The sequence below is a fragment of the Phodopus roborovskii genome, unplaced genomic scaffold, assembly GCF_943737965.1.
Source record: "Phodopus roborovskii unplaced genomic scaffold, PHOROB, whole genome shotgun sequence".
NCBI classification, from domain to species: Eukaryota; Metazoa; Chordata; class Mammalia; order Rodentia; family Cricetidae; genus Phodopus; species Phodopus roborovskii.
Window position 1 is genome coordinate 789,389 of NW_026126517.1, and position 25,737 is coordinate 815,125.

A 25,737-nucleotide genomic window follows, 5' to 3' on the forward strand; every position below is an offset into this window, starting at 1 on the left:
GAAACGGAGGCAAAAGGGCTCTTTTGTTTTAGGGACAGGGTTTCTTTGTGTAACAGCTCTAGCTGTCCTGGAACTCACTCTGTAGACCAGGTTGGCCTCAAACTCACAGAGATCTGCCTGCATCTGCCTCTGCCTCTGGAGTGCTGAAACTAAATGTGTGATACCACCATCCAGCCTCAAAAAAGCTTCTTATCTAGGAGTTGGCAGCCAACTGAACAACACAGAATGATGAAATCTCAAAAAGTGGGAAGATTTGGGTTTGTTGGCTCACATCTATAATCTCGGCACTTGGCAGGCTGAGGCAGGAAGAGTTTTAGTTTGAGGCTATCCTGGGCTATGTATCAAGAGTCCTCTCTTTCTCACACTACATACAAAAGCAGGGAGGATCTTATACCTTAATAATAGCATGCTTGCCTGGCATGCAGGAGGAAACCCTGGCTTTAACCCTTAGCATTGCACACTCCCTTCTTCTTCTCCCTCCCCCTAAGACAGGGTTTCTATGTACTGCTTTGGAGCCTGTCCTGGAACTCACTCTGTAGACCAGGCTGGCCTTGAACTCACAGAGATCGGACTGCCTCTGCCTCCCGAGTGCTGGGATTAAAGGCGTGTGCCACCAATGCCCAGCTTACACGCCCCTTCTTAATCATTTCTGGTAGGTTGGAAACTATCTACATGAGTCCCAGCACACAGAAATAACTGGGTATGGTAGCTGTAATCAAGAACATAAAAACTAGAGGCACACTGGGCAGTGGTGGCACGCACCCACCACTCAGGAGGCAGAGGCAGGCAGGCCAGCCTGGTCTACAGAGCGAGTTCCAGGACAGCCAGGGCTACACAGAGAAACCCTGTCTTAAGAACAAACAAACTTGGAAGCAGTAAGATCTGGGCTTCAAATTCAGCCTGGGCTATGTGGAACCCTGTTTGGGAAAAAAAAGAAAAAAGGAAAAAAAAAAAAAAGATAAAAGATTCTTGGTCAATGTTCTATTTTCCTTCTTTTTCTATTTTTCTTGAGTCAGGGTTTCAGTGTTAGTACTGGTTGGCTTGGAACTCACTATGTAGACCAGGCTGGCCTCAGACTCACCGAAACCAATCAATCAGTTTGCCTCTGCCTCTCAAGTGGTGGAATTAAAGATGTGTCCCACCAAATCTAGTTCTGATATCCTATTTTTCATTTTGGCGTCCATGTGTTTGCACCTGTGCATGTGGGTACATTCACATGTGGGGTACATATGGCAGTCAGAGGTCAACAACAGTTGTGTCCCTCTATTGTTCCTACCTTTTTATTTTAGAGACAGGGTGGTACTATGTAGCCCAGGCTGTTATCTGACTCACAGACGAGATCCACCTGTGTCTATCTCTGTGCAGAGCGTTAAAGAAAGTCTTGCGCCACAACCTGACATATTTTTTGAGTCTCTCACTGAACTTGAAGATCATTTCTTTAGACTGGCTGGTCATGGAGCCCCACAATCCCCATGTGCACCTCCCATTCCAACATGTAGAGTTACAGGTGCACCCCAGCCCACCGAGCTTTTACGTGGGTTCTGGGGATCTAAATTTAGGTTCAGGTGGGTTTGTAACTTTTGGAGCCCCAAAAGGTGAGGAGCACTCGGTGGATGGATGGCTTATACGAAGCAGAAATCTACCTGGTGAATGCCTTTAGTCCCAGAACTCAGGAGGCAGAGACAAGTAGGTCTGTGAGTTCGAGGTCAGCCTGGTCAATATGAGACCTTGTCTAAAAAGAAGTCTGGATATGGCTCAGTTGATAGTGCGTTTACATAGCATCCTGTGCAGCCCTAAATTGGATCCCTTAAATGGGCTTGGTGTTGCCTCTAATCCTGGCACTGAAGTGAGGGAAGAGGGATGAAACGTTCAAGGTCATAGGGCAGAAGTCTGAGGCTAGACTGGAACGAAGGAAACTGAGGCTTAGAAAGATTAAGCCACCAACCCACATCTTCAATGTCAAGGTGTAAAGGTAAAGTGAGCCAGCCTCTCCCTCCTCCATCACCGCAAGCTGAGTCTGTGTCCCTGTCTGTCTGTTTCTATTTCCACCAGTCCCTGTCTGTCTCCGCGCCTCTGCCTTGTGCGTCCCCCATCTGTGCCCAGAAGCCGCCGTCTCTCTCTGTGCCAGCCCCCGCACACCGCAGCTATTTTGGGGGTTTTGGGTGTGGCAGAAAGCCCAACAGCTCGCAGGAGCGCTTCCTTCGGCCCCCGGCTCGGACCACGCTCAGCACACGGCCGGCTCCTCCGTGGGATTCCCGGACGGGGAAGTCCCAGCGTGGATCCGCGAAGAGCAAGCAGAGGGACCACCGCGCCCCCAGCGGCCGACCGCCGCACCTACACCCTCCCGAGCGCGCGTGCGTCACCTGTCGTCTCGGAAACGGGAGGCGTCATCTTCCCCGCAAGCTTTGAGTCAGCTGCTTGCTGACGTCCACTGACGTCACACACACCCTTGGGAGAGATGAGGGATAACCGAAAGGACTGGGAAAGTTCCAGACCCAGTCTTCAGGGGGAACCCGCGGGTTCTATGGGAAGGTGCCTCTAGTCTACCACACAGGCAGGTGACCCTTGACCCGGGCTCAGGATATGAGCTCAGGGAAACTGGATGAAAAGGAACAGCAGGATCGAGTCAGTGATCCCAACCAAGGCTCCAGGGGCGGTAGGGGGGTTTGGGCTTGGAGCGGGGCTTAGACAAAAGTTAGTCATGGGGACAGCCCTCTAGCCACTGTAGCTGTTTTGGGGGGCGGGCATATTTATGCCTCAGTTTACCCCCTTTGATTGCACTCACACACACACAAACACACAAATTTCAGATTGACAAATTTCAGTCCACAGATAGTGGGCAGGGACCCTTGTGGCCTCTCAGGTAGAGAGACAGTTTTGGCCAGCTGGTGGAGGAAGGTTGTCCAGGGTGAGGTATTGTGGGTCTCAGATGTCAGGAAAACTAAGGTGGGGGGGACCCCTTAGAAAACACAAGTGGATCGCTTACAGAGGGTGATTCTGGATGCAGAGACGAGACATGGGCCTTTCATTTCAGCACTTGGCAGGAAAGGCGGGAGTGATTTCAAGGTCAGCTTGGGCTACATAGAGAAACAGTCTAAAAGAAGGAAAGAAATAGGGTAGAAAGATTATCACATAGGTGCACAGTGGCACGGACCTGTAATGCCAGCATGTGGTAAGCTGAGGCAGGAGGAGACCAGCCTAGGCTCCATAACCCCGCCCCACACACACACTTCAAATTATGCGGCTTAAAAAGAGGCTCTTTCACACTAAGCGTGGGAGGGCACCCTCCATGGGAGACTCAGAAACGAGAGGCCTGTATGTGCCCATTAGCTGCTCCCTGGGGTAGCTAAATAGTTGTGTTTCTGGGGGCAGCATTTAGACCCACAAAACACACCCCAATTCCACCCATGTCCCTCCACAGAGGCCCAGGGAGCCCACAGAGTCCTGCTGTGCCAACATGGTAGGGGCGGCCCTGCGCCGCCCTCACCATCATCTCCTGGTCAGGGCTGGGCTCAGCCTGAGCCCTCGGATCCTGGGGTCCCTCCAATGCCAAGGCCCACCACGCTGCCGCTGCTGATCCCGCCTCGAATATTTATCACCAGAGCTGAGGCCAACAGGTAGGCAGGAGGGGGATCGAAGTGGGAAGTGAGCATGGAGGAACTGAGCCAACCAGGAGCCCTTCCTGAGCTGCTAGCGTTTTTTGTAACCCTCGCCAATTCTGGCTGGGACAGCTCTCCTAGGAGGCGCCCTGGCAGCCTCAGCGAGCCTTTTTCCTAAGCCGCCTGAGTCAGCAGAGGCCCACATAGAGGAGAAGGGTTTGCACCTTTGCAGAGCCTTCTGGACACTCCCTAAATTCACAGAGCTGAGGGGTTGGCTTTTGGCCAGTGTGTGATGCAGTGTCCCTGCTGGCAGCAGTCTAGATCTCTCAACTTTAGCCAGGATGGTGGCATCTTGGAGTAGGTCCAGCACCTGTATTTTTCACTGGGATGGGAGTGGGGGGTACAGAAAGTCTAAGCTCCATCTGTACTTCTTTTTTTCTTTAACAGTTTTTGTGACATTGATTGATTGGTTGGTTGGTGGTGTGTATGTGTGTCTTGTTCAGAGGACAACTCTAAGGGTCAGTTCTCTCCTTCCACCGTGTGGGTCCTGAAGATCTGACTCAGGCCATCAGGCTTGGCAGCAAGCACCTTTACCTGCTGAGCCATCTCACCAGCTCCACTAGTTGTGCCTTCTAGCTATTTCTCATCAGGGTCCTCCCAGGGCAACCTAGCCCCTATGCCCACTTCTTGGCTGGGAGCTCAGTTAGAGAGCCAGACAGTTGAGCTACCCCCAAACCACTACTGCTTTGGAGGGTCTCTGCTTAAGCCATGGTACTTTCTCCAGATAAGTCCCCTCTCCCACCCTCCAGCCTGTATTTGGTTCAAGTCCAGCTTGATTTACCTCAGGGCTTAAGATAAACAGCCTTGACTCACAACTGGGAGCCTTCCACCTGCAGCTCCTTCATGCTCTTGACCCTCATGCTCTTGACTCTGGTACATCTGGGCACCCTCAACACTTGCAAATCCCGTTTAGATGCCAGGGGGAAGGTTCCTGAGAAAAGTGGGGAACAGATACAATTCTGGCTTGGGGGATACCTAGGGCTGTTGGTAAGGGACCAGTTCTTTTGCCGCGTTTTGGCCCACGCTTGGAGACCCCTTCAGCTACAGAAAAGTGGTTAAAGAAGTTGGGAGACTGGGAAAGGTTTGTTGCCTTTATGTTAATGAGAACCGGGTGGGGGCGGGCGGCAAGACTTGTCCTCTTAGGCGATCTAGAGAGGGGATGTAAAGGGGACAGGGCTTGGACTCGGTGACACTTCAGCGTCTGAGCAATGATCCAGCCTGGGAGGAAGGTGGGGCATGGGGGAGCACAAGAACAGTCCCCCCGCAAGTCACCAGGGCTCAGCCAGAGCTGGGAGGAGGGATGGGGATGCGCTTGAATCCCGGCTCGCTCTTTGCTCGATCGCTCGGCACGGCGCTGAGGGAGGCGGGAGCGTGAGTCACGGCGACTCCGGATTTAGGTGCCGGAAGGGGGGTTCTGAGGGCGGGAGACAGGGGAAGAGGCTCTATTTGTTTACTCGCCTAAAAACGACAGAGGTGGGGTGTATCCTGTCCCAGCTATCCCTCCCGTCTGCCTTAGTTTATCTTCCGCAGAAGAGCTTTAGTTTTTAATAATTAAAAGAGGGAGCGGCGATTGGGCCGGCGAGATGGCTCAGTAGGTAAAGGCATTTGCCTCCAAGCTTGACTGAATTCGATTCTGGGGCCCACAAGGATTGTCCTCTGACCTCTCCTCTCCAAGGCATCTAGCGGGTATTTTCAAGGACCAATGGTACACAGCTGGACCAAATCTTGCTGCAGGAGTTGAGATATGTAGCATTTGGATGGTGAGGTGGAGACACGCGTGCCCACACACAAGCACACTAAAATAATGTCCAAAGGACACACCCCCGACACAACTCAAGGGGCGGACCACACCAACATGCCCCAGCACACACCCTCGGGAGTCACAGACAACAGAGGAGAAATCCTGTGAACAACTCGCACCAGCATCCTCCCATCATAATCACAAAACAGCGCCCGAGCGCGTGGGAAGGTGTATGTAGACCGGGGCCACCGGAACAAACCCTATGGGACGCTCCGTCCTCCCGACGGGCCGCACACGTGCGCGCGCATCCTTACACCCCGGACAGCAGCAGCGGGAGCAGCCACCACGTGCGCGCACACTTCCAGGCGACATCGAAAACACAGACAACGCTCGGGAAGGGGCCACGTGCGCTCACATCCCGCCAGGTTGGGGGGGTAGCCACACGCCATCACGGCCCTACGCGCAACACTACTGGTTTGCAGACACTGGTTTGCACCGCACCTTGGAGGCACCAGGAGGACTCTCTGCAAAGTGGGCCTGGGAGAAAGGGTGACTGAGGTTTTAGAGACGAGAAAACGACAGCCCCTGACTCCGCCCAAGCCTTCATGGATGAGGCTGAGTGACACCCCGCCAACCAGTCGGATGTCTCCGTCCGGATGCCATTAACCCTTTAACTCTTCGGTCCCTGAGCGAGCCTGCTGCTCTAAAGGGCTCTCCGAGAGAGGCGAGCCGCGGCGCCCCCTCCCCGGCGGGATTGGCTGTGCGTGGGTGTGGAGGGCCGCCACCCTCCTCTTCTTGGAGGAGGTGGGGGTGGTGCTGTGACAGTCGCCGGGCGGGTGGGGGGCAGGGAGGGGCGGGCCGGGGCGGGGAGTCACGGCTAGCGCTGGGTTCCGAGAGTGCAGCGGGCTCCAAAAGCCGGGAGGACTCCGGCGCTGCCGCCGTCCGCGCTTTCCGTTCTTGGGCGCCATGGCTCCACTGAGGCCAGGAGCCCCCGTGGGTCCCCAAGCACCTCTGCCGTGGCGCCGCTAATCTCGGACAGGTCAGGGGACGCCTTGCACTCCCCCGGGGCGCCCCGCGAGCTGGAGCCATGGAACCCCCGGCCGCCCCCTCGGAAAGGAGCCTGTCTCTCTCTCTCCCCGGGCCCCGAGAGGGCCAGGCCACCCTGAAGCCGCCCCCCCAGCACCTGTGGCGGCAACCGAGGACCCCGATCCGCATCCAGCAGCGCGGCTACTCGGACAGTGCCGAGCGCTCAGAGCCGGAGCGCTCGCCGCACCGGCCCATAGAGCGCGCCGACGCCGTGGACACTGGTGACCGGCCAGGCCTGCGGACTACCCGCATGTCCTGGCCCTCGTCCTTCCACGGCACTGGTACCAGCGGAGGAAGCAGCAGGCGGTGAGACTCCCCGACGCGCAGAGCGCACAGGCGCGCGAGGGGCGCCACGCGCAAATCTGGCCAAAGGGGGCGCTGTGGGACGGGTGGGGTCAGCGTGACCCGCGTGGGTGGTGAGAGGGGGAGCCATTGCACCAGAAACTCTCTTACTGTTTGTTGCGGGTTCCCGAGTGAAGTTGGGTGTGGGGGATTCATGCAGCTTGAGGGGTCTCTTTACAAGCTCAGCCAGTAATGGTATAGAGCACCTGGAAAGGGGGTACCACTTGAAGAGACTTACCGAGGGCTGGAGTCATTGTTGGGATACCCTAGAGATCATTCTGTAGTGGGTGCCTGCAGAACCACGCTGGACCACGATGGTTACTTCAGGCGGGTAGCACTCTAGGTGGAGTGGGAAAATGCAGGGAAGCCTCATAGTAGCTGGTATTAGGAATTCAGGGAGATCTTCTGGGGAGCACTATTCAGTCCTGTATTAACATTTGGAACAAGCCCCCTTCCAGACATTTGGGGCTCAGTGGCACCCCAAGGCACCTCATTGACTAGTGCCAAGGGCATTTGAGGTCCCATCAAAGAGGAGTTCCAACCTCCCTGAAGTGAAGGTGTATCACACAGTTGGGATTACTCCTGCAGTAATCTCAGAGGAAGGGCCCTTATGTGTGTGACTGACTGGCTTGGGCTGCCTGGACTCAGGGCTTTGCCTGACTCTGCTTTGGGGGCAGTGATTGTGACAGAGTGACTGTGTTTCTGAGCTGCTGTAATTGTCCCAGGGTGACTATGTGTCTGTCACTGAGCTGTTAAGGGCATGGCTGCATTTACCCGGCAGTGTGTTTATGACATGGTGACAGTGGTGGCTGCCTCTGGCAGAGTGTCTGTGGTGGTGACAGAGTAACTGTGTCATCATGGGACATGGTTAATATGGCATAGTGACTATGTGTTTCCAGAACAATAAATATATAATGGTTTCCACATTCCAGGGGATACCACCATAGTGATAGTATATGTTCCACAGGCTTATGGGTTTGGGGCTGTGGTGTGGGCCTATGACCTGAGACCCTATGAGACAGTGTGACCACCCTTGTTTGCTTTTTTTTTTTTTTTTAAAGAAAGTGGCCTGGCTAGCCTAGAACTCACTAAATAGCCTAGGCTGGCCTTGAACTTGTAACTGTCCTGCCTCACTCTTCCCTGTACAGTACTTCAATGCTGTCACTTGAGTCTAGTGACCGTTCTAACAGTCTGATAAACCATGCACCATCTGCCCTGGGTACCCTAATTTCTAGTGTCTTCTTGACCTAGGATAGTCCCAGTGATTGAAGCCACTGTAAAAGGTGCCCCAGGCTCTGACTGTGAGTTCTCCAGGCCACTGGGTGATTGACAGCTAACATTCACCACAATTGCCTGTTCCTTTGGAGCATCTGTAAAATATCATATCTAGGCTTCTCTGCCTGGAGTCCCCAAGCAAGGCCCCGTTAGACTATGACTGCAGTTTTCCTAGACACTTCAGGGACCCTCCCCCAGTTCCTACAGCTAGTTCTCCAAGGACACCACACACACACACACACACACACACACACACACACACACACACACACACATTCTCCAAGGATGCCCCACACATACTTCATACTCCCAACTGGTGCAGCCTGAGTCCTACTAGGAAGCAAGTGTCAGGCTCCTGAGATTTCTCAGTGGGAACTAGGAGAGGAAAGCTCTTAAAAAGCTCTTAAAAAAACAAAACAAAACCCCACATCAACAGGAAATGCCATGCCAGAGGCTCCCAGCCTCTGAGATGGGGCAGGGGAGGAGCCTAGGAATCAGGCCCCATTCTCTTTTTAAGGCCCTAGGGACTTCCTGGTCCCCTGTTGTCTGATGAACAGTGTCTGAGTGGTAATAATTATAACTCCGTGTGCTCTTTTCCTTAACGGCTCACTCTTGGGCTCCAGGCCTGGGCCTTTCCTACACATACACACACACACACACACACACACACACACACACACACACACACACACACCTTTACCCTACTCCTTGTCAGTAGCCTGTGTGGGATCCCTGTTGGACTGATGAGGAAATCAAAGTGGTCAAAAATCCCTTTCCATGCCCTCAAGCTCAGACTTGTAACTCCGGGTTTCTGGTTCAGGTCTCCCAGGTACCTTTGCAGGAGCGCCTTCTGAACATCGGCTTCCGGTTAGACATTACCCAGGAGACATCAGTATGAGAGTTCTCAGCTTCTGGTGTGCGTGAGGAATTTTGCAGATTGTTGTCCGAAGCTCCTGAACTTACAGGAAAACGGAGGAGGCCACAGTGGAAGCGGCTTGTCCCTGTAGTGAGAAATCAGAAACAGGAATCTCAACCCATCCCTGAACCAGCCCGGGTTTCGGTTTCCCTGAGGGAAGTGTGTGGCCTGTGGAGGCCGCAGCTGGGACAGTTCAGTGGGTTGTGGACTGAGAGATGGTATTGGTGCCTGTTCCCTGCACAGAAAGTGGAAGGGGACCGAGAACAAATGCAGCTCAGCTTCTGCGCACAGGGCGTCCCTGACTCTCTCCGTTGGAGTCCAGGCAACTAGTGCAGTGAAGGGTGTAGCTACCCGCTAGCTTATAAAACCCCCAAAGTGGAAGCACTTTTCCTCTTCGAGGTGGCATTTGCACGAGGTCCTCAAATCTGGCGGGATGCGCGTGACCACATTCATGGCACGGCCTCTGAGGCTGAATCACATCCCAGCAGTGATCGGTCAAAAGACAGATGGAAGGACAGGAGAGGCAGAGGCAGGGGAGAGGGGGCACTGGGTTGGCCTCTTACCACACATTGGACCTTCCCACTTTCTCTCCTCCAGAGGAACGCTTCCTGGTCCCCACGAGGGACGTGTATATAACCAGGCTGGTCTCTCCTGTGGGTAATGTCCTATGGGGTCCTATGCACTTGTGGTCCCTGCTGCACGCCCAAAGGCTCAGCCTTGCGCTGGGAGCTGGGGCTGTTAGAGCGCCGTCTGCTGGACTGTGAGAAACATGCAAGTATTGGCTCTCGGGTTTCATGCTTATGGAATGCCTAGGGGAGCTGGGCGCCAGGTGGCCCAACAGCAGGTTGGGACAGGGCTGTGTCCCCTAAGTCCACGCCCTTAGGCCAAAGCAGCAGAAACAGCCATTTGGCGGACACTCCTGGAGTAACTTCTAAGTTGGTCCAGGAACGATTCCCAGCCCTGTTCTGCCTCTGAGGCTTGGGTCCCAGCAAGCACGAGAGCCTCTGACTCCAACTTCTGTGGTACACCTTGCGATGTCCTTGGCTGTCATCTTTATTTGTTTATTTGTTTGTTTGTTTATTGGGACAGGTTCTCACTGTATGTAGCCTTGGCTGTCCTGGAACTTGCTGTGTAGACCAAGCTGGCTTCCAGCTCTAAAAAACCTACCTGACTCTGCCCTTCAGAGTTCAGGGACTGAAGGTCTGTGCTACTGTGCCTGCCTTTTGTTTTTGTTTTGTTTTTTTTCTTTTTGAGACAGTGTCTTTCTGTGTAGACCAGGCTGACCTTGAACTCACAGAGATCCTATTGCCTGTGCCTCCGTGGTGCGACACCATGCCTGGTTATTTGGATTTTTTAAAATTATATGTATGTGGGGGAGTAGGTATATGTATGTTAGTGCAGGTGCCCACAGAGGACAGAGGCATGGAATCATCTGGAACTAGAGTTGCAGGGGGTGCTGGATTCAGTCTCCCATTCTCTGAAAGACCAGTGCCAGCTCTTAACCCTGAGTGAACCACCTCTTTTTGAGAACTTCCTCCTCAGAGTGAGGTGGCCAAGGTCACAGAGAAATAACAGTATTGAAGTTACACAGAGAGCCAGGTCTCCACTCCAGAACACCAGGAAGATTTGAATGATGTTTTCCCTGTGTGATCTCGGAGCCTTGTTTTCAATGTATTACATTTTATATATTATGAGTTTTTATTACAGTGTGTGTGTGTTTGAGCATTTAAGTGACAACCAGAGGACAACTTGCAACAGTTGGTTCTTCAGCTTACCATGTGAGTCTCAGGACTCAGATTCTCAGGCTTCTTTAGCAAGCTTTTTTAGCCACTGAGCTATCTTACAGGCCCCATTTTATCTTATGTATGTGGTGTATGCATGTGTGTACATGTGGGAACAGAAGTCAGTGTTGTTCATGCTCCTCAATTGCTGTTTGCCTTATTATTTACTACTGTGTGTATGGCTGAGCATAGTGGTGCACACCTCTAATTCTTGGAATTAGGAAACAGAAATAGGTGGATCTCTGTGATTTTGAGGTCAGTCTGGTCCTCATAGTGAGTTACTGGACAGCCAGAGCTACATAGTGAAACCATGTCTAAAACCCCCAAGCCCCATTAATTATTATTATTCATAATTACTGTCAACTATTAATAAAATAGTTATTATTTTTATTGTGTGTTGTCTGAGTGTGAATTTGGGCACAGTACAAATGTGGAGGTCAAAGGACAACTTTAAGGAGTTGATTCCCTCCATCCATCATGAGTTCCATGGATGACAAGTTCTGTGTGTTAAGTGTTTTTACACAATGAAGCATCTTGGCAGACAAAAAGACTTATTTTATTTTATGTGTATAGACCTGAGTTTATCTATGTGTACCAGGTGTGTACAGGAGCTTTTGAGTATCAGAGGAAGATGTCAGATCCTTTAGCTGGAGTAACCCAAACCCAAGACTTCTTAAAGATCATCAAGCAATCTTGCCCACTAAGCTGGTCTCTAGCCCAACACCTTGCTTTTGGCATGGAGTCCTTCACTGAACCTAGCTTGGCAGCTGGCCAGCTCCCCATACAGATGTATCTGTGAGAGTGGCAGTCATAGGACAACTTCAGTTTTAGTTCTTCAAAAGCTATCTCCCTTTGTTTGTTTGTGTCTGTGTCTCTGTGTGGGGACCCAGCTGGCCTCAGAGATGTGTGCCACCACAGCTGGCTTACTGGTTTTAGGGGACAGTATCTCCCAGTCTCCACCCCTCCTGGCTCCGAGATTACAAGCTGTTGCCACAGCCACATTTCTTTCTTTAAAAAATAGTGTATTATTCTTTATTTTATGTGTGTGGGTGTTTTGCTGTATGTCTGTGCAGCACACACATGTTGTGCCCATGAAGGCCAGAAGAGGGCGTTGAATCCCCTGGGACCAGAGTTAAAGATGGTTGTAAGTCCCCGTGTGGGTCCTAGAAATCAAAGAAAGAGCAGCCAGTGCTCTTAACTGCTGAGTCAGCCTCCAGCCCTAAGTCCCCCACCCACCAGCTAGGACTAATCTCAGGGCCTCAAGCTTGCTACCAAGCACTCTACCACTGACTGAGCTAAGTCCCCAACCCCAATTTCTCTGTCTTAGTGTAATCTATTCTGGGAAACATGGCTATCTCCCTAGTCCTGTTGTTTGTACTTGAGTATGTGCATGGCTCATGCTACAGAGGCCAAAAGAGGACACTGCTGTCCTGCTTTCTTCCACTGAGATAGGATGTATCCTGGGGCCTGAAGTTGTTGCTGGACTTGCTGGCCAATGGACTTCCAGCAACTACCTCTCTTCAGCCCCCAACACTGGGTTACAGACCTGGCTTCTACATGAGTGTGAGAGATTTGAATTCACATCCTCATGCCTACACAGAGTGCTCTCACCCCTGGGGCCATCTCTTTACCCCCTACTGTTGTTGGCTTTTGTTTGTTTGTTTTGTTTTTTAGTTTTAGTTTTTTGAGACAGTCTTTCCACATAGCCCTGGTTGTCCTGGAACTAACTTACTCTGTAGACCAAGCTGGCCTCAAACACACAGAGATCCACCTGCCTCTGCCTCCTGAGTGCTGGGATTAAAGGTATGCACTACCACCTCCTGGCCTCCCTGTTAGTGTTTTTGAGATGGGATCTTGTATAGTTCAGGATCGCCTTGAACTCCAGATGATTCTGCCTTTATTCCCGAGTGCTGAGATTACAAGTGCATATCACTGTGTCTCCTTTACTTGGTGCTGGCAGCAGAGCTGAGCTTCATCCTGGGACCTTGAGCCTCTTTCTGTTATCAAAGCTAGAATGAGTGAGAAGAACCCATCCTGGGACTGTAGTCTAATGGTGTGGGGCCTGCACAGCCAAGGACTCTGGGAAAGCATTTCCTCAGATGATACCAGTCAAAGGAAAAGTCCCTGTAGCAGCAGGGCCACCTCTGTCTTCACAGACACAGCCTGGGGAGCCACCTGCTGCTAGGGCAAGGACATCAGATACCACAGTTTCCACTTTTTTGTTGTGTTTTTATTTTTTTATTTTTATTTTGCTTTTCAAGACAGGATTTCTCTGTTTCTCTAGCTGTCATGAAATTCACTCTGTAGACCAGGCTGGCCTCAAACTCACAGAGATCTGTTTGTCTCTGCCTCCTGCAAGCTTGGATTAAAGGGCAAGCCCTACCACTGCCAGGCTTTTTTTTTTTTTTTTTTTTTTTTTTTAAAGATTGAATTGGGGTTGGAGAGATAGCACAGCAGTCAAGAGCATTGGCTCCTCACCAGGTGTGGTGGCACACACCCTGAATGCCAACACTCAGGAGGAGATGTAGGTGGGTCTCTCTGAGTTTGAGGCCAGCCTGGCCTACAAAGTGAGTAGATGGAGCCAGAAAGGAGGAGAAGGAAGAAGGAGGAGAAGGAAGAGGAGGAGGAGAAGGAGAAGAAGGAGAAGAGAGCTCTTCCAGAGGACCCAGTTCAATTCCCAGCACCCACATGGCAGCTCACATAAGATTTGACTTAGACCTGAGACAATTTCTCATCCTTCTTCTCATTAACTCCAGTTCCAAGGTATCCCACACCCTCACACAGACATACATGCTGGAAGAAAATCAATGGACATAAAATAAATCATTAAAGATTTATCTGTATTTTTGATGTATATGATTGTTTTGCTTGCATCTTATATCTGTGTACCATGTGTGTTCAGAGGCCACAAAAGGGTGTTAGCTCCTCTGGAACTGGAGTTAAAGTAGTTAGTGACCTGTGGGTGTTGGGACTCAAACCTGGGACTCAAACCTGGAAGAGCTGACAGTGCTCTTAACTGCTAGGCCATCTCTCCAGCTGTTTTTACTTCTCTTATTGTATTTCTTTGGATTTGTTTTGAGTTGAGAGAGGAGAAGGGTGCCATGGCAAGCATGTGGCAGTTAGAGGACACATTTGTGGGAGCTAGTTCTCCCCTTCCATATGTGTCCCCAGGTTTGCAGCAAGTGCCTTTACATGCTGAATCTCTTGGTATGAAAAAAATCAAATGCAACCACTCTGTCCCTCCCTTGCTCCATTGCCTCAGCTTCCTCGTCTGTCAGGAACCTTCCTCCCAGACATGGCTGCTCAGGGTTTTGGCTCAGAATTTCTGTTGCCTGGGCTCAGCAGATGGAGTGCTTGCCCAGCACTGGAGAAGTCCTGATTTCATCCCAGCACTCAGGAGGTAGGTGAAAGAGAGGGCTAGGGTCACAATGATACACAGCTATCTAGTGAGCTCCAGGCTGGCCTGGTACATGAGATCTTGTTTCAAAAAAGAAAAACAAAACAACAGAAAAAAAAAAAAAAAAAAAAAAGGATTGTTGTCTGGAGTTCTCAGTGGTGGAGGCAGATATAACAAAGCTATCAGATAATTGTAGATGACATGTGGGATAGGAAGCACAGAGGAATTTTGAGGTCAGGCAAAGCCTCTCTGCAGAGATGACATTTGAGTAGAGACCTAGTGATGGGTGTGTCTGGTGGCAGTGCAAAGGCCCTGGGGCAGCTTCTAGATTCTGGTGAGGAGTGGCCGCCTAGGAAGGGACTAAGGCTGAATGTGACAGCCACACCTGTAATCCTAGCACTCTGGAGGTTAAGCCTTGAGGAATGATACAATTTTTAAATTTTATATGCATGGGTGTTTTGCCTGATGTATGTCTGTGCACCATATGCATTTCTGGTGTCCTACCAAGACCAAAAGAGTTAATTGAGTTCCCTGGAACTAGGGTTACAAATTGTTGTGAGCTACTATGTGGTTGTTGGAAGTTGAATCTGGGTCATTTGGGTGAGCAGTGGATCCAGTACCCCTTTCTGGCCTCTTTGGGCACAGGCACATAGTGCACATACATAAATGTTGGCAAAAAACAAAACCCAAAATCTTAAAAAATGAAGAAGCTGGGTTTATAGCTCAATTGTGCTTGCTTGAATGCATGCACCATGGACTTTTAACCCAGTACCTCATGACCCAGGCATGGGGTGCGCTGTGACCCAGCGCTTCTCAAGTGGAGGCAGGGGGATCAGAAATTCAAGGTCTCAAGTCAGTTCTGGGCCAGCTTGAGCTACATGAAACCCTGTCTCAAACACACAAGCAAACAAAAATTCCAGGGCCTGGAGAAACACTCTGCAGTTAAGAACACACATGGTTCTCACAGAAGGTCCCAGGTTTAGTTCCCAGCACAGGCTCACACCTGCCTATGACTACAACTCTAGGAGACCTGGCAACTTCTATCCTCTATGGTACCTGCACTCGCATGTACATATCTACCCACACACACACACAATACACATCATTAAAAATAAAATAATTTTGTTTTTTTAAATAGATTTATGTGTTTATTTATTATGTATGCAGTGTTCTGTTTGTGTGTATCCCTGCAGGCCAGAAGAGGGCACCAGATCTCATTATGGATGGTTGTGAGCCATCATGTGGTTGCTGGGATTTGAACTCAGGACCTTTGGAAGAGCAATCAGTTCTCTTAATGTCTGAGCCATCTCTCCAGCCCCCAGTTTTGTTTGTTTTTAGAGACAGTTTTCCTGGCTGTCCTGGAACTCTCTGTAGATAGGCTGGCCTCCAACTCAGGAATCCACCGGCTTCTGCCTCTCCTGAGATTAAAGGTATACACCTGGCAAGAATAAAACAAATTTATTTTTATTTTTAAAAATTGAGTCCTAGGGGGTCTCAAAGAGCTGGCTCAGCAGCTAACAGCACTGGCTGCTCTTACAATGGACCCAGGTTCAGTTCCCAGCATCCACACGGCAGTTCTGTTCCAGGGGGTCTGACAGCCTGTTCTGGCCTCAGTGGGCATCTGGGGTTGTCAGTCTACACATGCAGGCAAACCTCCTATAAATATAAAATAAAAATACATATTTAGAAAACCCAGCTCTATTTCTTCTAGGTTAGGAACCCTGTCCAAGTGACTTGCCCTTTCTGGCCTCTGGTTTCTAAATCTCTGAAATGGTCCTAGCAGAAACTCACTACTGAGGAATGGGGTGACTGGAGAGATGGCTCAGCGATTAAAAGCATTAGCTGTTCTTCCAAAGGACCAAGGTTCATTCAATTCTAAGCACCTACATAATAGCTCATAACTGTGTGTAACTCCAGTTCTAGGGGGCCTGATACCATCACACAGAGATTGCAGGCAAAACACCAGTGCACATTAAATAAAGAAATCTTAAAACAACAACAAAAAAATCCACCACTGCCTCTCTTCTAGCTAGGGAGTGGTGGCACATATCTTTAATCCCAGCAGTTGGAAGGCAGAAGCAGGTGGATCTCTATGAGTTTGAGGCCAGCCTGAGCTACAGAGTGAGTTCCAGACCAGCCAGGGCTACACAGAGAAACTGTTTTGAAACCAAACAAAAAACACTACCCAGGGCATTCCAAATACACAATACAACCACAAACTGCAGAGGAACTAGAGCCAGTTAGGGGACAATAATGCCTTGCTGGTTTGCACTGGGACTTTCCTGGGTCCTGGTGATTGGTGTCTGGACCTTACAGGGACTGGGGCAGGAGTTGTCAAACCAAAGGTCTGGTCCATGCCTTTCAAGGAACTGTGCCTAAGGCTGTAGATACTTCAGTTGTCATAAGCGAAGTGTGCTACTGACATCTAGTGGGTAAGGTAAGGGACTGTGTCAGATGCTACACAGGACAGTCACCCAGAATGACAAAGGTTACTTAATCCCCAAGTGTCAGTAGGGCCATAGGTGGAAACCCAAGTTTGCAGCAATATGACCCCACCTCTGGAGTGAAGGAACACTGCTTCTGGGGATTTCTGTATGCAGTTTTAAAAATTAAGTATATTTTTATTTATTTGTTTTACCACATTGGGATGAAAACCAGGCCTGCAAGTGTCCCTTATGACTGACACCCCTAGGTCAGGACCATGCCTGGAGTGGATTCCAGGCCACTACTGCAGTCTAAGACATTCTGATTGATTCTGTAGAGCACCATGATTCCTATGCAGATCCAACACAACCCTTTCCATGACCAGGAAACTTTTGTTGTGGAAAAAAAATTAAGATATTTTCATTTCATGTGTACAGGAGTTTTGCCTACAAGTGTGTTTATGCACTGTGTGTTTGCTGTGCTGGAAGAGTCCAGAAGGGGGTGCCAGATCCCCCTGGGACTGGAATTCCAGATAGTTTTGAACCACTATGTGGGTACTTTGTAAGAGCAGCCAGTGTAAATCATGGTTCACATGTAGGACTCAGGAGTCCCCTGTCCCACTGTGTGGTCTCCAGAGCAGAGGTTGCCGTCAGGTCAGCAGGTCTGGCAGCTGCTTCTACCTGCTGAGCCATTTATACGGCCTCCCCCACTCCTCCACACCCCAGGCAGAGTCTTCATATGTATTGCTTTCAACCCCTGATTCTAGTGTCTTATCCTCTCAGATTTGGGTGACAGGTACACACCACCACACCTAGCTCCAAATATACTTAAAAATCAGATGTTAGGCAGTAGAGATGGCTCAGCAGGTAAAGGCACTTGCTGTGACATCTGAGGACCTGAGTGTGTTCCTTGGGACCCACATTGTAGAAGGATACAGACTCTAAAGGCTGTCCTGTGGCCTGCACACATGCACCCATGGACACTAGATTGATTAATAAACATTTCAGATATTAAAAATAAAAACAAGGACTGGAGAGATGGCTCAGCAGGTAAGGACTTGTTGCTGTTGCAGAGAACCTGAGTTCTCTTCCATCGCTCACATCTGGCAGCTCACAGTTGCTGGTTATTCCAGCTCCAGGAATCTAACGCCATCTTCTGGCCTCTTCAGGCACTACCACACACATGGAAAGTGATCATAAAAATTAATGAAAATATTTCTTTAATTTTATTTACTTATTTTTGGTTTTGTGAGATGTGTGGTTTCTCTGTGTAACAACCCTGACTGTATTGGAACTCTCTCTGTAGACCAGGCTGGCCTCGAACTGAGAGATCCACCTGCCTCTGGGGTGCTAGTATTAAAGGCATGCGCCACCAAGCTCAGCTCATTGTTTATCATTGTAAGTATGTGCCCACAGGGACTCTGGACTGAGCTAGAATTATAGGCAGTTGTGGGCTATCTGACCTGTATGCTAGGAATTGAATTCAAATCCTTTTGGGGATCAGTCCATGCTTTTAACCACTGAACCACTGCTCTAGGCCCCAAAATAATAAAGTCTTTTAAAAAGGGTAAAAAAGATTTTTGTCTGAGACAAGGTCGTATGTAACCCCCACTGGGATTTGGCTCAAACTCACTATGTAGCCAAAATGACCTTGAATATCTGACCCTCCTGTCTGTGCCTGGGCAGTGCTGGGCTTACAGTGTGTGGCAGCTTCAGAGGTGTTTGAGTCTGTGTATGGATGGATCTGAGGATGTGAAATGGTCAGCTACAGAGACAACTGACTATACTATGCAGTTATTACTGTATCATGGGGAAGACAAGGCCATTTCATAAGGGACTCTTAATAAAGGTTGGCAAACCCTGGAGTAGAGAGGGTCTGGTGCCACACGCCTTCATCTCAGAACTGGGGAGAGAGAGATGGAAGGCTAGCTTGAGCTAATGGATAGAGACTTGACCTCATATAAACCATAGCAAACAAAGAAAAACCACACTGCTTTAGATTCTGACTCAGCCACTCATAGGTCACATGACCTTGAAATAACCTTTTTGATGTACAGCAAGCTTTCTTGCATGGTGAAACATACATGCCCAAGAGGCCAGGACAGCAGCATTTTGAGTGCATCCAGCTGAGCTCCTGGGGGACATGAAGGTGGGGTGGGTTAAGCAGTTGGCTGGCTGTGTTCAAGTCTTCTGCCCTCTGGCTGCTTTCCTCATCACCAAAGGGCTTTACACTGGGTCACACTGTTGAGGATGTGCAGTCATACCTGGGATCCCAGATGTCACCCTCTGTGTTCCATGGGGCCTGCCTCTAGGAGCAGGTTGGATTCTTGGGGTTACCTTGTGAACTGTAGGGGACCAGTCACAAAGTAGGATAAGCAGAGCTTGATGGCACCTTATACTTGTATGGGGGCTGTGGGTATGTGTGTGTGTGTGTGTGTGTGTGTGTGTCTGTCTCTGTCTGCACAGGTTTATGTAGCCCTGGCTGATCTGGAACTTTCTGTGTAGACCAGGCTGGCCTTGAACTCACACATCTGTTGGCCTTTGTCTCCAGAATGCTGAGATTAAAAGCATGAGCCTCCATGCCTGGCTTTCTAAGGTTCTTAGGAGGTAGGAAGAATCCAATGGCTGTGGCTCAGTCCATAGTGTTTGCCTAGCCTGCATCCTAGTTTGCCCAGGTTCCACCTCCAGCACCCAAGTACACTAGGCACAGTGTCTCATGCCTGAAATGCTGGAACTAGGGGTGGAGACATGGGGATTAAGAGTTTAAACTCAGACTGCCACATAGCAAGTTTGAGGTCTATTGGGCTGCAGGAGACCTTGTGAACTCTAGGTGGCACTCAGAGGCATTTCCAAGATTGTAGATGTATCAGATTATGACCTAAAATCTGGGGCTGGGGCCACTGAGATGGGTCAGTGGGTAAAGATGATTGCTACTTAGTCTGATGCTCAGAGGCCAATTGCTGGGACCCTCACAGAGGAAGGAGAATGACTCCTGAAGGTTGTGTTTTCACAACATGTGCATTATGCATATGTGCATGGGAGTGCACACAAGCAATAATAAAATAACAAACAATAACTAACATAAAGCAAGAATGAAGGTCTAGGAATGGCCCAAGAGCCATGGATTAACCTACTTGCACTACTTGGATCCCTCAGCATTTGGTAGTGTCACCATGGTTTGCACACATGTGTCTGGAGATACCCTAAGCTTATGTTAGGGTCTTGGCATTTTTGAGGGACATTTTAGGATGCTGTGGAGCCACTGCAAGGTGGAGGGATATTTCTTGCCGTAGGTGATGAGACTAGGATTTGGAGAATCCAAATGGCTTGTGGTCATTGCCTTTACCTGTGGGAGGTGAGTCAAGGAGTCTGGGGGTGTCTGTACATGCTTTAGGAGAGTTTTAGAAATCAGAGCTGCTGTCTGCCCATGGTGGCACACACCTTTAATTCTAGTATTTGCAAGGCAGCAGCAGGTAGATCTCTGTGAGTTCGAGGCCAGCCTGGTCTCATAGTTCCTGGCCAGCCAGAACTACACAGTGAGACCAGGTTTTCCTCCGCGGGGGGGAAAAAATAGTGAATAAACTACCTGAGATGCTGTCAGTGGCCTTGGTCTGAAGGACCCTTGGGCTCTCAGAACACCACCTGGATTTGTGGGTGCACTCTAGAGTCCTGGGCTGGATGGCTCAGAAAACAATGACAGTGCAAAGAAAAGGGGATATCTAGGGGTCTGTGGCTATCCCACGCTGCGCGCGCGCCTTGGAGGAAAATGGTTGGGCTTCCTGAGGTCTGAGGCGCCCCAGCCGGGCTCCGCCCCAAGGGCGGCCCGAGTGCAGCCGGAAGGGCCGGCCGAGGCTGCGGGAGGCGCATGGCGCGGCGGGGCTGGGGCTGCATCCCCGAGCCGCGCATGGCAGCCTGCCTGGAGGCGGCGGCCGAGGACGACGCGTTCCTTCCCGGGCCTTCCGCAGCCTCCTCGTTCTTCGGCAACATATCCTCTACACCCCACAGACGCCTGCGGCTCTTCCGCGGTAGTGTGCAAGACTGGGGCCGTCAGGCGTGGACCGGGTGAGTGTGCACCGCCCCGGCCACGGGTTCGAGGCCTTTCTGCGCTTACCAGCATGGCCATCTGTTGGGCTTGGAGAAGGGTGTCTTACTGCAGCCTCGCTTTTCTTCTAACGTCTGAGGTAGAGATAAAATCATCTTACCCTCCTGGGTTGCTGTGGAGAAATCTGATAGGGCATACAGTAGGTGCTCAATAAATGCAGGGTCTCTCGCATTTCCTTTGCCTACTTGAGTCTGTGGTTATGCATTGGGGGACTTGAGGCCAACCCAGCATCCAGTATGACCACGGGACTTGTGATTTCTTTTCTTTTTTAGGGACTGGAGAGATGGCTCAGAGGCTAAGAACACTTGCTGAGGTTCAGTTCCCAATACCAACCACATCACACATTGGGGGTCCATAAGCACTGGCACCTCCAGCTACAGAGAACTAATGGCTCATTCACCCATAGATATACATAAGCATTAAGTTATGTGCACGAGTCCAGGAGCCTGTGGAAGCTGGAAGAGAATGCTGGATCCTCTTGGGCCTGGAGTCAGAGGCAGTTGTGAGCCACCCAGTGTGGGTGCTGGAAACCACACTGAGTCTGATTGCTCTGTTCTGGCTAGCCTGGAACTCACTATGTAGACCAGGCTAGGACTAAAGCTCTATTCCTTTCTTGATTTTGATTTTCTTCCTTAGCTTTTTGTTTTGTTTTTAATTTTAAATCGTTTTTTAATGTGTTTGAGTGTTTTGCCTGTATATGCACCATGTGTGTGCCTGGTGTGTTTGGAAGCCAGATGAAGACATGGGATCCCCTACAATGGTTGTAAGCTTCCTTGTAGATACTGGGGGTTTAAATCCCAGGTCCTCTGGAGGAGCAGCCAGTACTTTTAACCACTGAGCCATCGCTCCAGATGTGGTGTGCGTGTTGATTTCTTTTGAGACATAGTCTCATGTAACCCAGGTTAGCTTCCTGCTTACTGTATATAGCCAGGAGTGGTCTTGAACTTCTGATTCTCCTGTCACTCTGGTGTTCAAGGATTATAGCCATGCCCCACCATCCAGGTTCAAGGCAGAGCCTTTGTGTGTTAGGCAGGCTCTCTGCTAGCTAAGCTGTGTGCTCAGCGCCATGGCTTTTAAAATAAAGTCCCACTCTGTAGCCCAGGCCCACTCAATAGTGCTCGAGTTGCACCATTAGCTACCACACTTGGGAACAAGTTTTTGTTGAGTTCTAGCCTGTAACAGACTGGAATGACATTGTTTTGCTGCTTTATGGAGGTGGATTTCATTCTGTGTCCCTTTTCTTCCCAGTTCTACCTCCATGCATGTCACCCAGTCCCTCCTCGAGGTCTTAGTTGGTAGTGATACCACCTTGTACCATAAGGGATGGATGATTGCTTGGCCAGACTGTGATGGGCTGTGGGGACAGGAAGCCTGAGGGAGCCAGGCCTAGAAACCACATCCGGTGTGCCTTCCAAACATCCCTTTCTCCTGGAGACTGAACTTTGCAGCAGACTGGGACAGGCCTATGTTTTTGCTGCTGTGCGCCCCCCCCCCCCATGCATACTAATTTAGGACAGAGACTGTTGGAAGTCACCCTGGGCACTGAGCAAAAAGTGGGTGGGGACAAGAAGAGGATAGGCCTAGTCTTTGGGATGGGGCAAGGTGTGGAAACATAAATGTCCCTTGGGTTTGATTCTGTGCCTGTCCCGCTTTTTGTCCCTCCACCCCCCAGCTCTACCTCTGTCACTTAGTCCCCTCCCTAGGGTCTTGATCACCCTGCCTTGCACTCCGCCCTCTGGGGTGTGTTTGGTTCCCCCGCGGGGCGCATGGTGGCGATCTGAGACCTGGAGGTGGCACAGCTCGACGTCAGGCCGGGGAGGGGTGGAGGGCGGGGCCGGGGCAGAGGGGAGGGCCGCGGGCTAGGAGCCGGGGAAACCGGAGCCCCGGGCGTCCTTAAAGCCCAGGGAGGGACCGTCGGGAGGTGGACGCTCAGTTTCACAGGGCCCTTCTGCAAGAGGGAGGCAGGCGCTGCGGACACACACGCGTGAGGAGGACGCCAGCACTCGGGATCGTGTCCCTTGGGGGGCAACAGGGGTGGTGCCAGGGGCTAGGATACGACAAGTGTGGAGGCGGTGCCGGCGATCACTGGCTCCTCTGGCCTGGCGTGCAGCGCCGTACCCCACCCCCCACCCCCGTGCAGCAGCTGGTCCCCAATGCCGGCCCCGACGGCACTTGGCTCTCATGCGCTCCAGTGCAGCACCCCGGGCCCGGGCCCGACCCCCGGCCTTGGCCTTGTCCCTGGGACCAGAGTCACTGACCCACTTCTCCTTCAGCGAGGAGGATACTCTTCGACACCCTCCCAGCAGATGTGTCAGGTGGGTGGCCTGCAGCCAGTTGCCTTTCTTTGTGACCTGAAGGTGCTCTTGCCTGTTTGGCGGAAGAGTAGCCAGCTCAAGGAGTCCCCTAAGTAACTTACCACATCTAGCAAGGGACCCTGCCCCCTGTCCTAACCTTAAAAATGTGGGCACTCGCTGATGGTAGGGCTCCAAAAATGAGTGCTAGTTTCCACCTCAACCTGTCTATCCAAAGTTGGGGTTCCTGGCTCCTGTTCCCCTCAACCTGAGTATCTGGCACTCTCCTTGGTAGCAAATACGGGTGTCCAGCCTGTCTCCTGGGCTGCATTCCCAAGCCACTGGCCAAGAGCCAGGTCCATAAGGCCTTACATGGTTTCTCCACACACAACTCCCCCTCCAGCTGGGGCCGTCAGACTACAAACCAAGCCCTGGTGTATGGAGGAAGGTGGTGTGTGTGTGTGTGTGTGTGTGTGTGTGTGTGTGTGTGTGCGCGCGCGCGCGCGCCTGAGCTACCCAGAGGGCATTTTGAACTGGATGGGTAGAGCTGTGCCAGGAAGTGACCTTTTAGTTGGGAAGTCCTCCTTGCCTCACTGCACAGTCTGGTCAGATACCTTGATGGACACGACATGATGGCACATAGACTGTGTCCAGCGAGAGCACATTCAGCCACACCCACATTTGTGTTAAACTGGGTTACGGGTGTTTGCTATTCTAGACAAGACTGGGGTCTCGTGGTTAGTCAAGGCACTGGGAGAACCCACAAAGGACCATGGCAATTACAGGTAGGTGATCACAAATGTTAACACCTGCATAACACCCCTCACAGCCTGGTGTGCACCTTGCTGTTCCCAGGAAGACACAGTTACCCAGACACTCCCAAGCCTCATGCATACACATTTCTGCAGATAAGAAAGACCCCCCCCCATACACACACTTTATAACCACTTGGGTCAGGGACAGCCATAGTATCTGTATGGGGCATTCTCCTGAGGTTAAGGGAGCACAGAGACAGACACCTGGGCAGTTGGGACACCTGCCCCTCCCCCTCGTGTGTAGTCCTGCATGGATACAGACATACAGGAATCCCCTGCCCTAGACCATCACATGCTCCAAGACATCCAGTTCCATAAACATCAGTGGCACCTGGCACCATGAGCCACTGCAGACACGTGCCAGAGCTGACACTCACCTCCTTGTGACCTTCACAGAGCAAACCAGTCCTTCCCATGGAGGCTTCCTGGCAGCTCCTCTGAGGCAATTAGGTGGACACAGGCAAAGAACCTGGAGGTAGCAGGCTGGTCCTCTGTTTCTGCTGCTACAGTACAGAGCACAGCAGCCCCAAGTTCAAAGCCACCGCTGACCAACTTATTCAGCGCTTTTGTTTGCTTATTTAATAGCCAAGCTGGCCTCTAATTTACTGGGTAGCTGCGGGTGACCTTGGACAGCTGATCATCTTGCCTCTACCTCTTGGAGTACTGGGGATGGAACCCAGGCCTGTGTGAGTGCCAGGCAGTACCTTACCACTAATCCCGGCCCAGCCCCCCTCATCCTCTCTGACTTCCACATTGTCAGGGTTTTTTGCCTGGAAAATGGGATAATAATGTATATGTGGACATATTTAGCACCTAGTATGGGCCACTCAATAGCATTTGTTTATGTTTGGGTTCTTTTTTATTATTGCTTTTTTTTTTTTTAATTTCCTGGGTTGGTACATGCAGAGGTTATAGGACAACTTTCGGGTATTCATTTTCTCTCTCCATTCTTTGGGTCCTGGGGATTGAACCTTTCTTTACCTGCTGAGCCGTATAACCATTCTACACCTACATTTTTGAGACAGGGTCTCAAAAACCTGAAGCTCCCTGACTGAGCAAGGCAATGTGGCTAGGGAGGCCTGGGAACCCCGTGTCCTTTCCAGCACTAGCCTGCCATACATGAGCTGTGGCTGCTGCTGCTGGTGGTCCAGACTCAGGTCTCCCTGTGGCCAGCACTTGACTGTGTTGCCCCGAGGTCAGAGTGAGAGTCTAGAGCACACTGTACCCATGCTGGCTGGGCTGGTGGCTACAGTGCCAGCCTACCCTTCTCCCCAGTGTAGATTTCTCTGGCTGACTGTGGGCCACCTCTAAGCAGCCAGTGACAGACAGGAGAGGCAGAGGTCTTTTTTCCTTACATTTGTATGTATTGTGTGTGAGAGTGTGTTGATGTGTATTTTGTGTGAGTGTGTGTGTGTGTTGATGTATGGGCATGTGTATAATGGTACCCATGTGGAAGTTAGAGGACAGCTGTGGAAGTCACTTTCTTTGTCCAGTTTAAGTCCAGGGATCAAACTGAGATCTCTATGCTTGGTTGTAGTCTAGGATTAGCTGACCCCCTCATTTCTTCCCAGGCTTCAGTTCAACAGCCCAGTCCCATCCCCTGCGCCTGCCCTCAGCTCAGGGGACATTCAGGCCTGAAGCACAAACAACAGCACCCAAGGGACCATCTGCTTACCATGAAGGCCCCTGTGCCGCCACTGACATGCACTGCTTCCCTAGGGGCAGGCCGATTTGCCACCAGGATGCCAGATAAGAGCCCTCTCAGGGTCTGTGTGGGTCTCATCTTCCCTAAACGGCAGCCTAAGCTCCTGTGCAGAGGGCCAAGGGTTGGGGTCCTCAGTGGTAGCAAACTCAGAATGTGGTCCCCATGTACCCACTGGCACTTGTGCCTCAGGTTTCACGTTCTTTG

The 25,737-nt window shown here is 50.9% G+C and overlaps 1 protein-coding gene across 4 annotated transcripts in view; it reads left to right on the forward strand.

Annotated features, from left to right (window-relative positions):
- Positions 1 to 3,568: 3,568 nt before the first annotated feature.
- Positions 3,569 to 25,737, forward strand: part of Pde4a (phosphodiesterase 4A) — a 45,961-nt gene continuing 23,792 nt past the window's right edge. Inside the window, exon 1 of one of the 4 annotated variants that reach the window (XM_051196762.1) lies at positions 3,569 to 3,617. Coding sequence is in view for 3 of the 4 variants with exons in the window: in XM_051196759.1 (XP_051052716.1) it covers positions 6,488 to 6,792 (305 nt within the window). In the remaining variant the exon portion in view is untranslated. Of the gene's footprint in view, positions 3,618 to 6,482; positions 6,793 to 20,485; positions 20,683 to 22,852; positions 23,038 to 25,737 lie in introns of those variants that run through there. The other 3 variants (XM_051196759.1, XM_051196760.1, XM_051196761.1) reach the window with 3 other exon arrangements.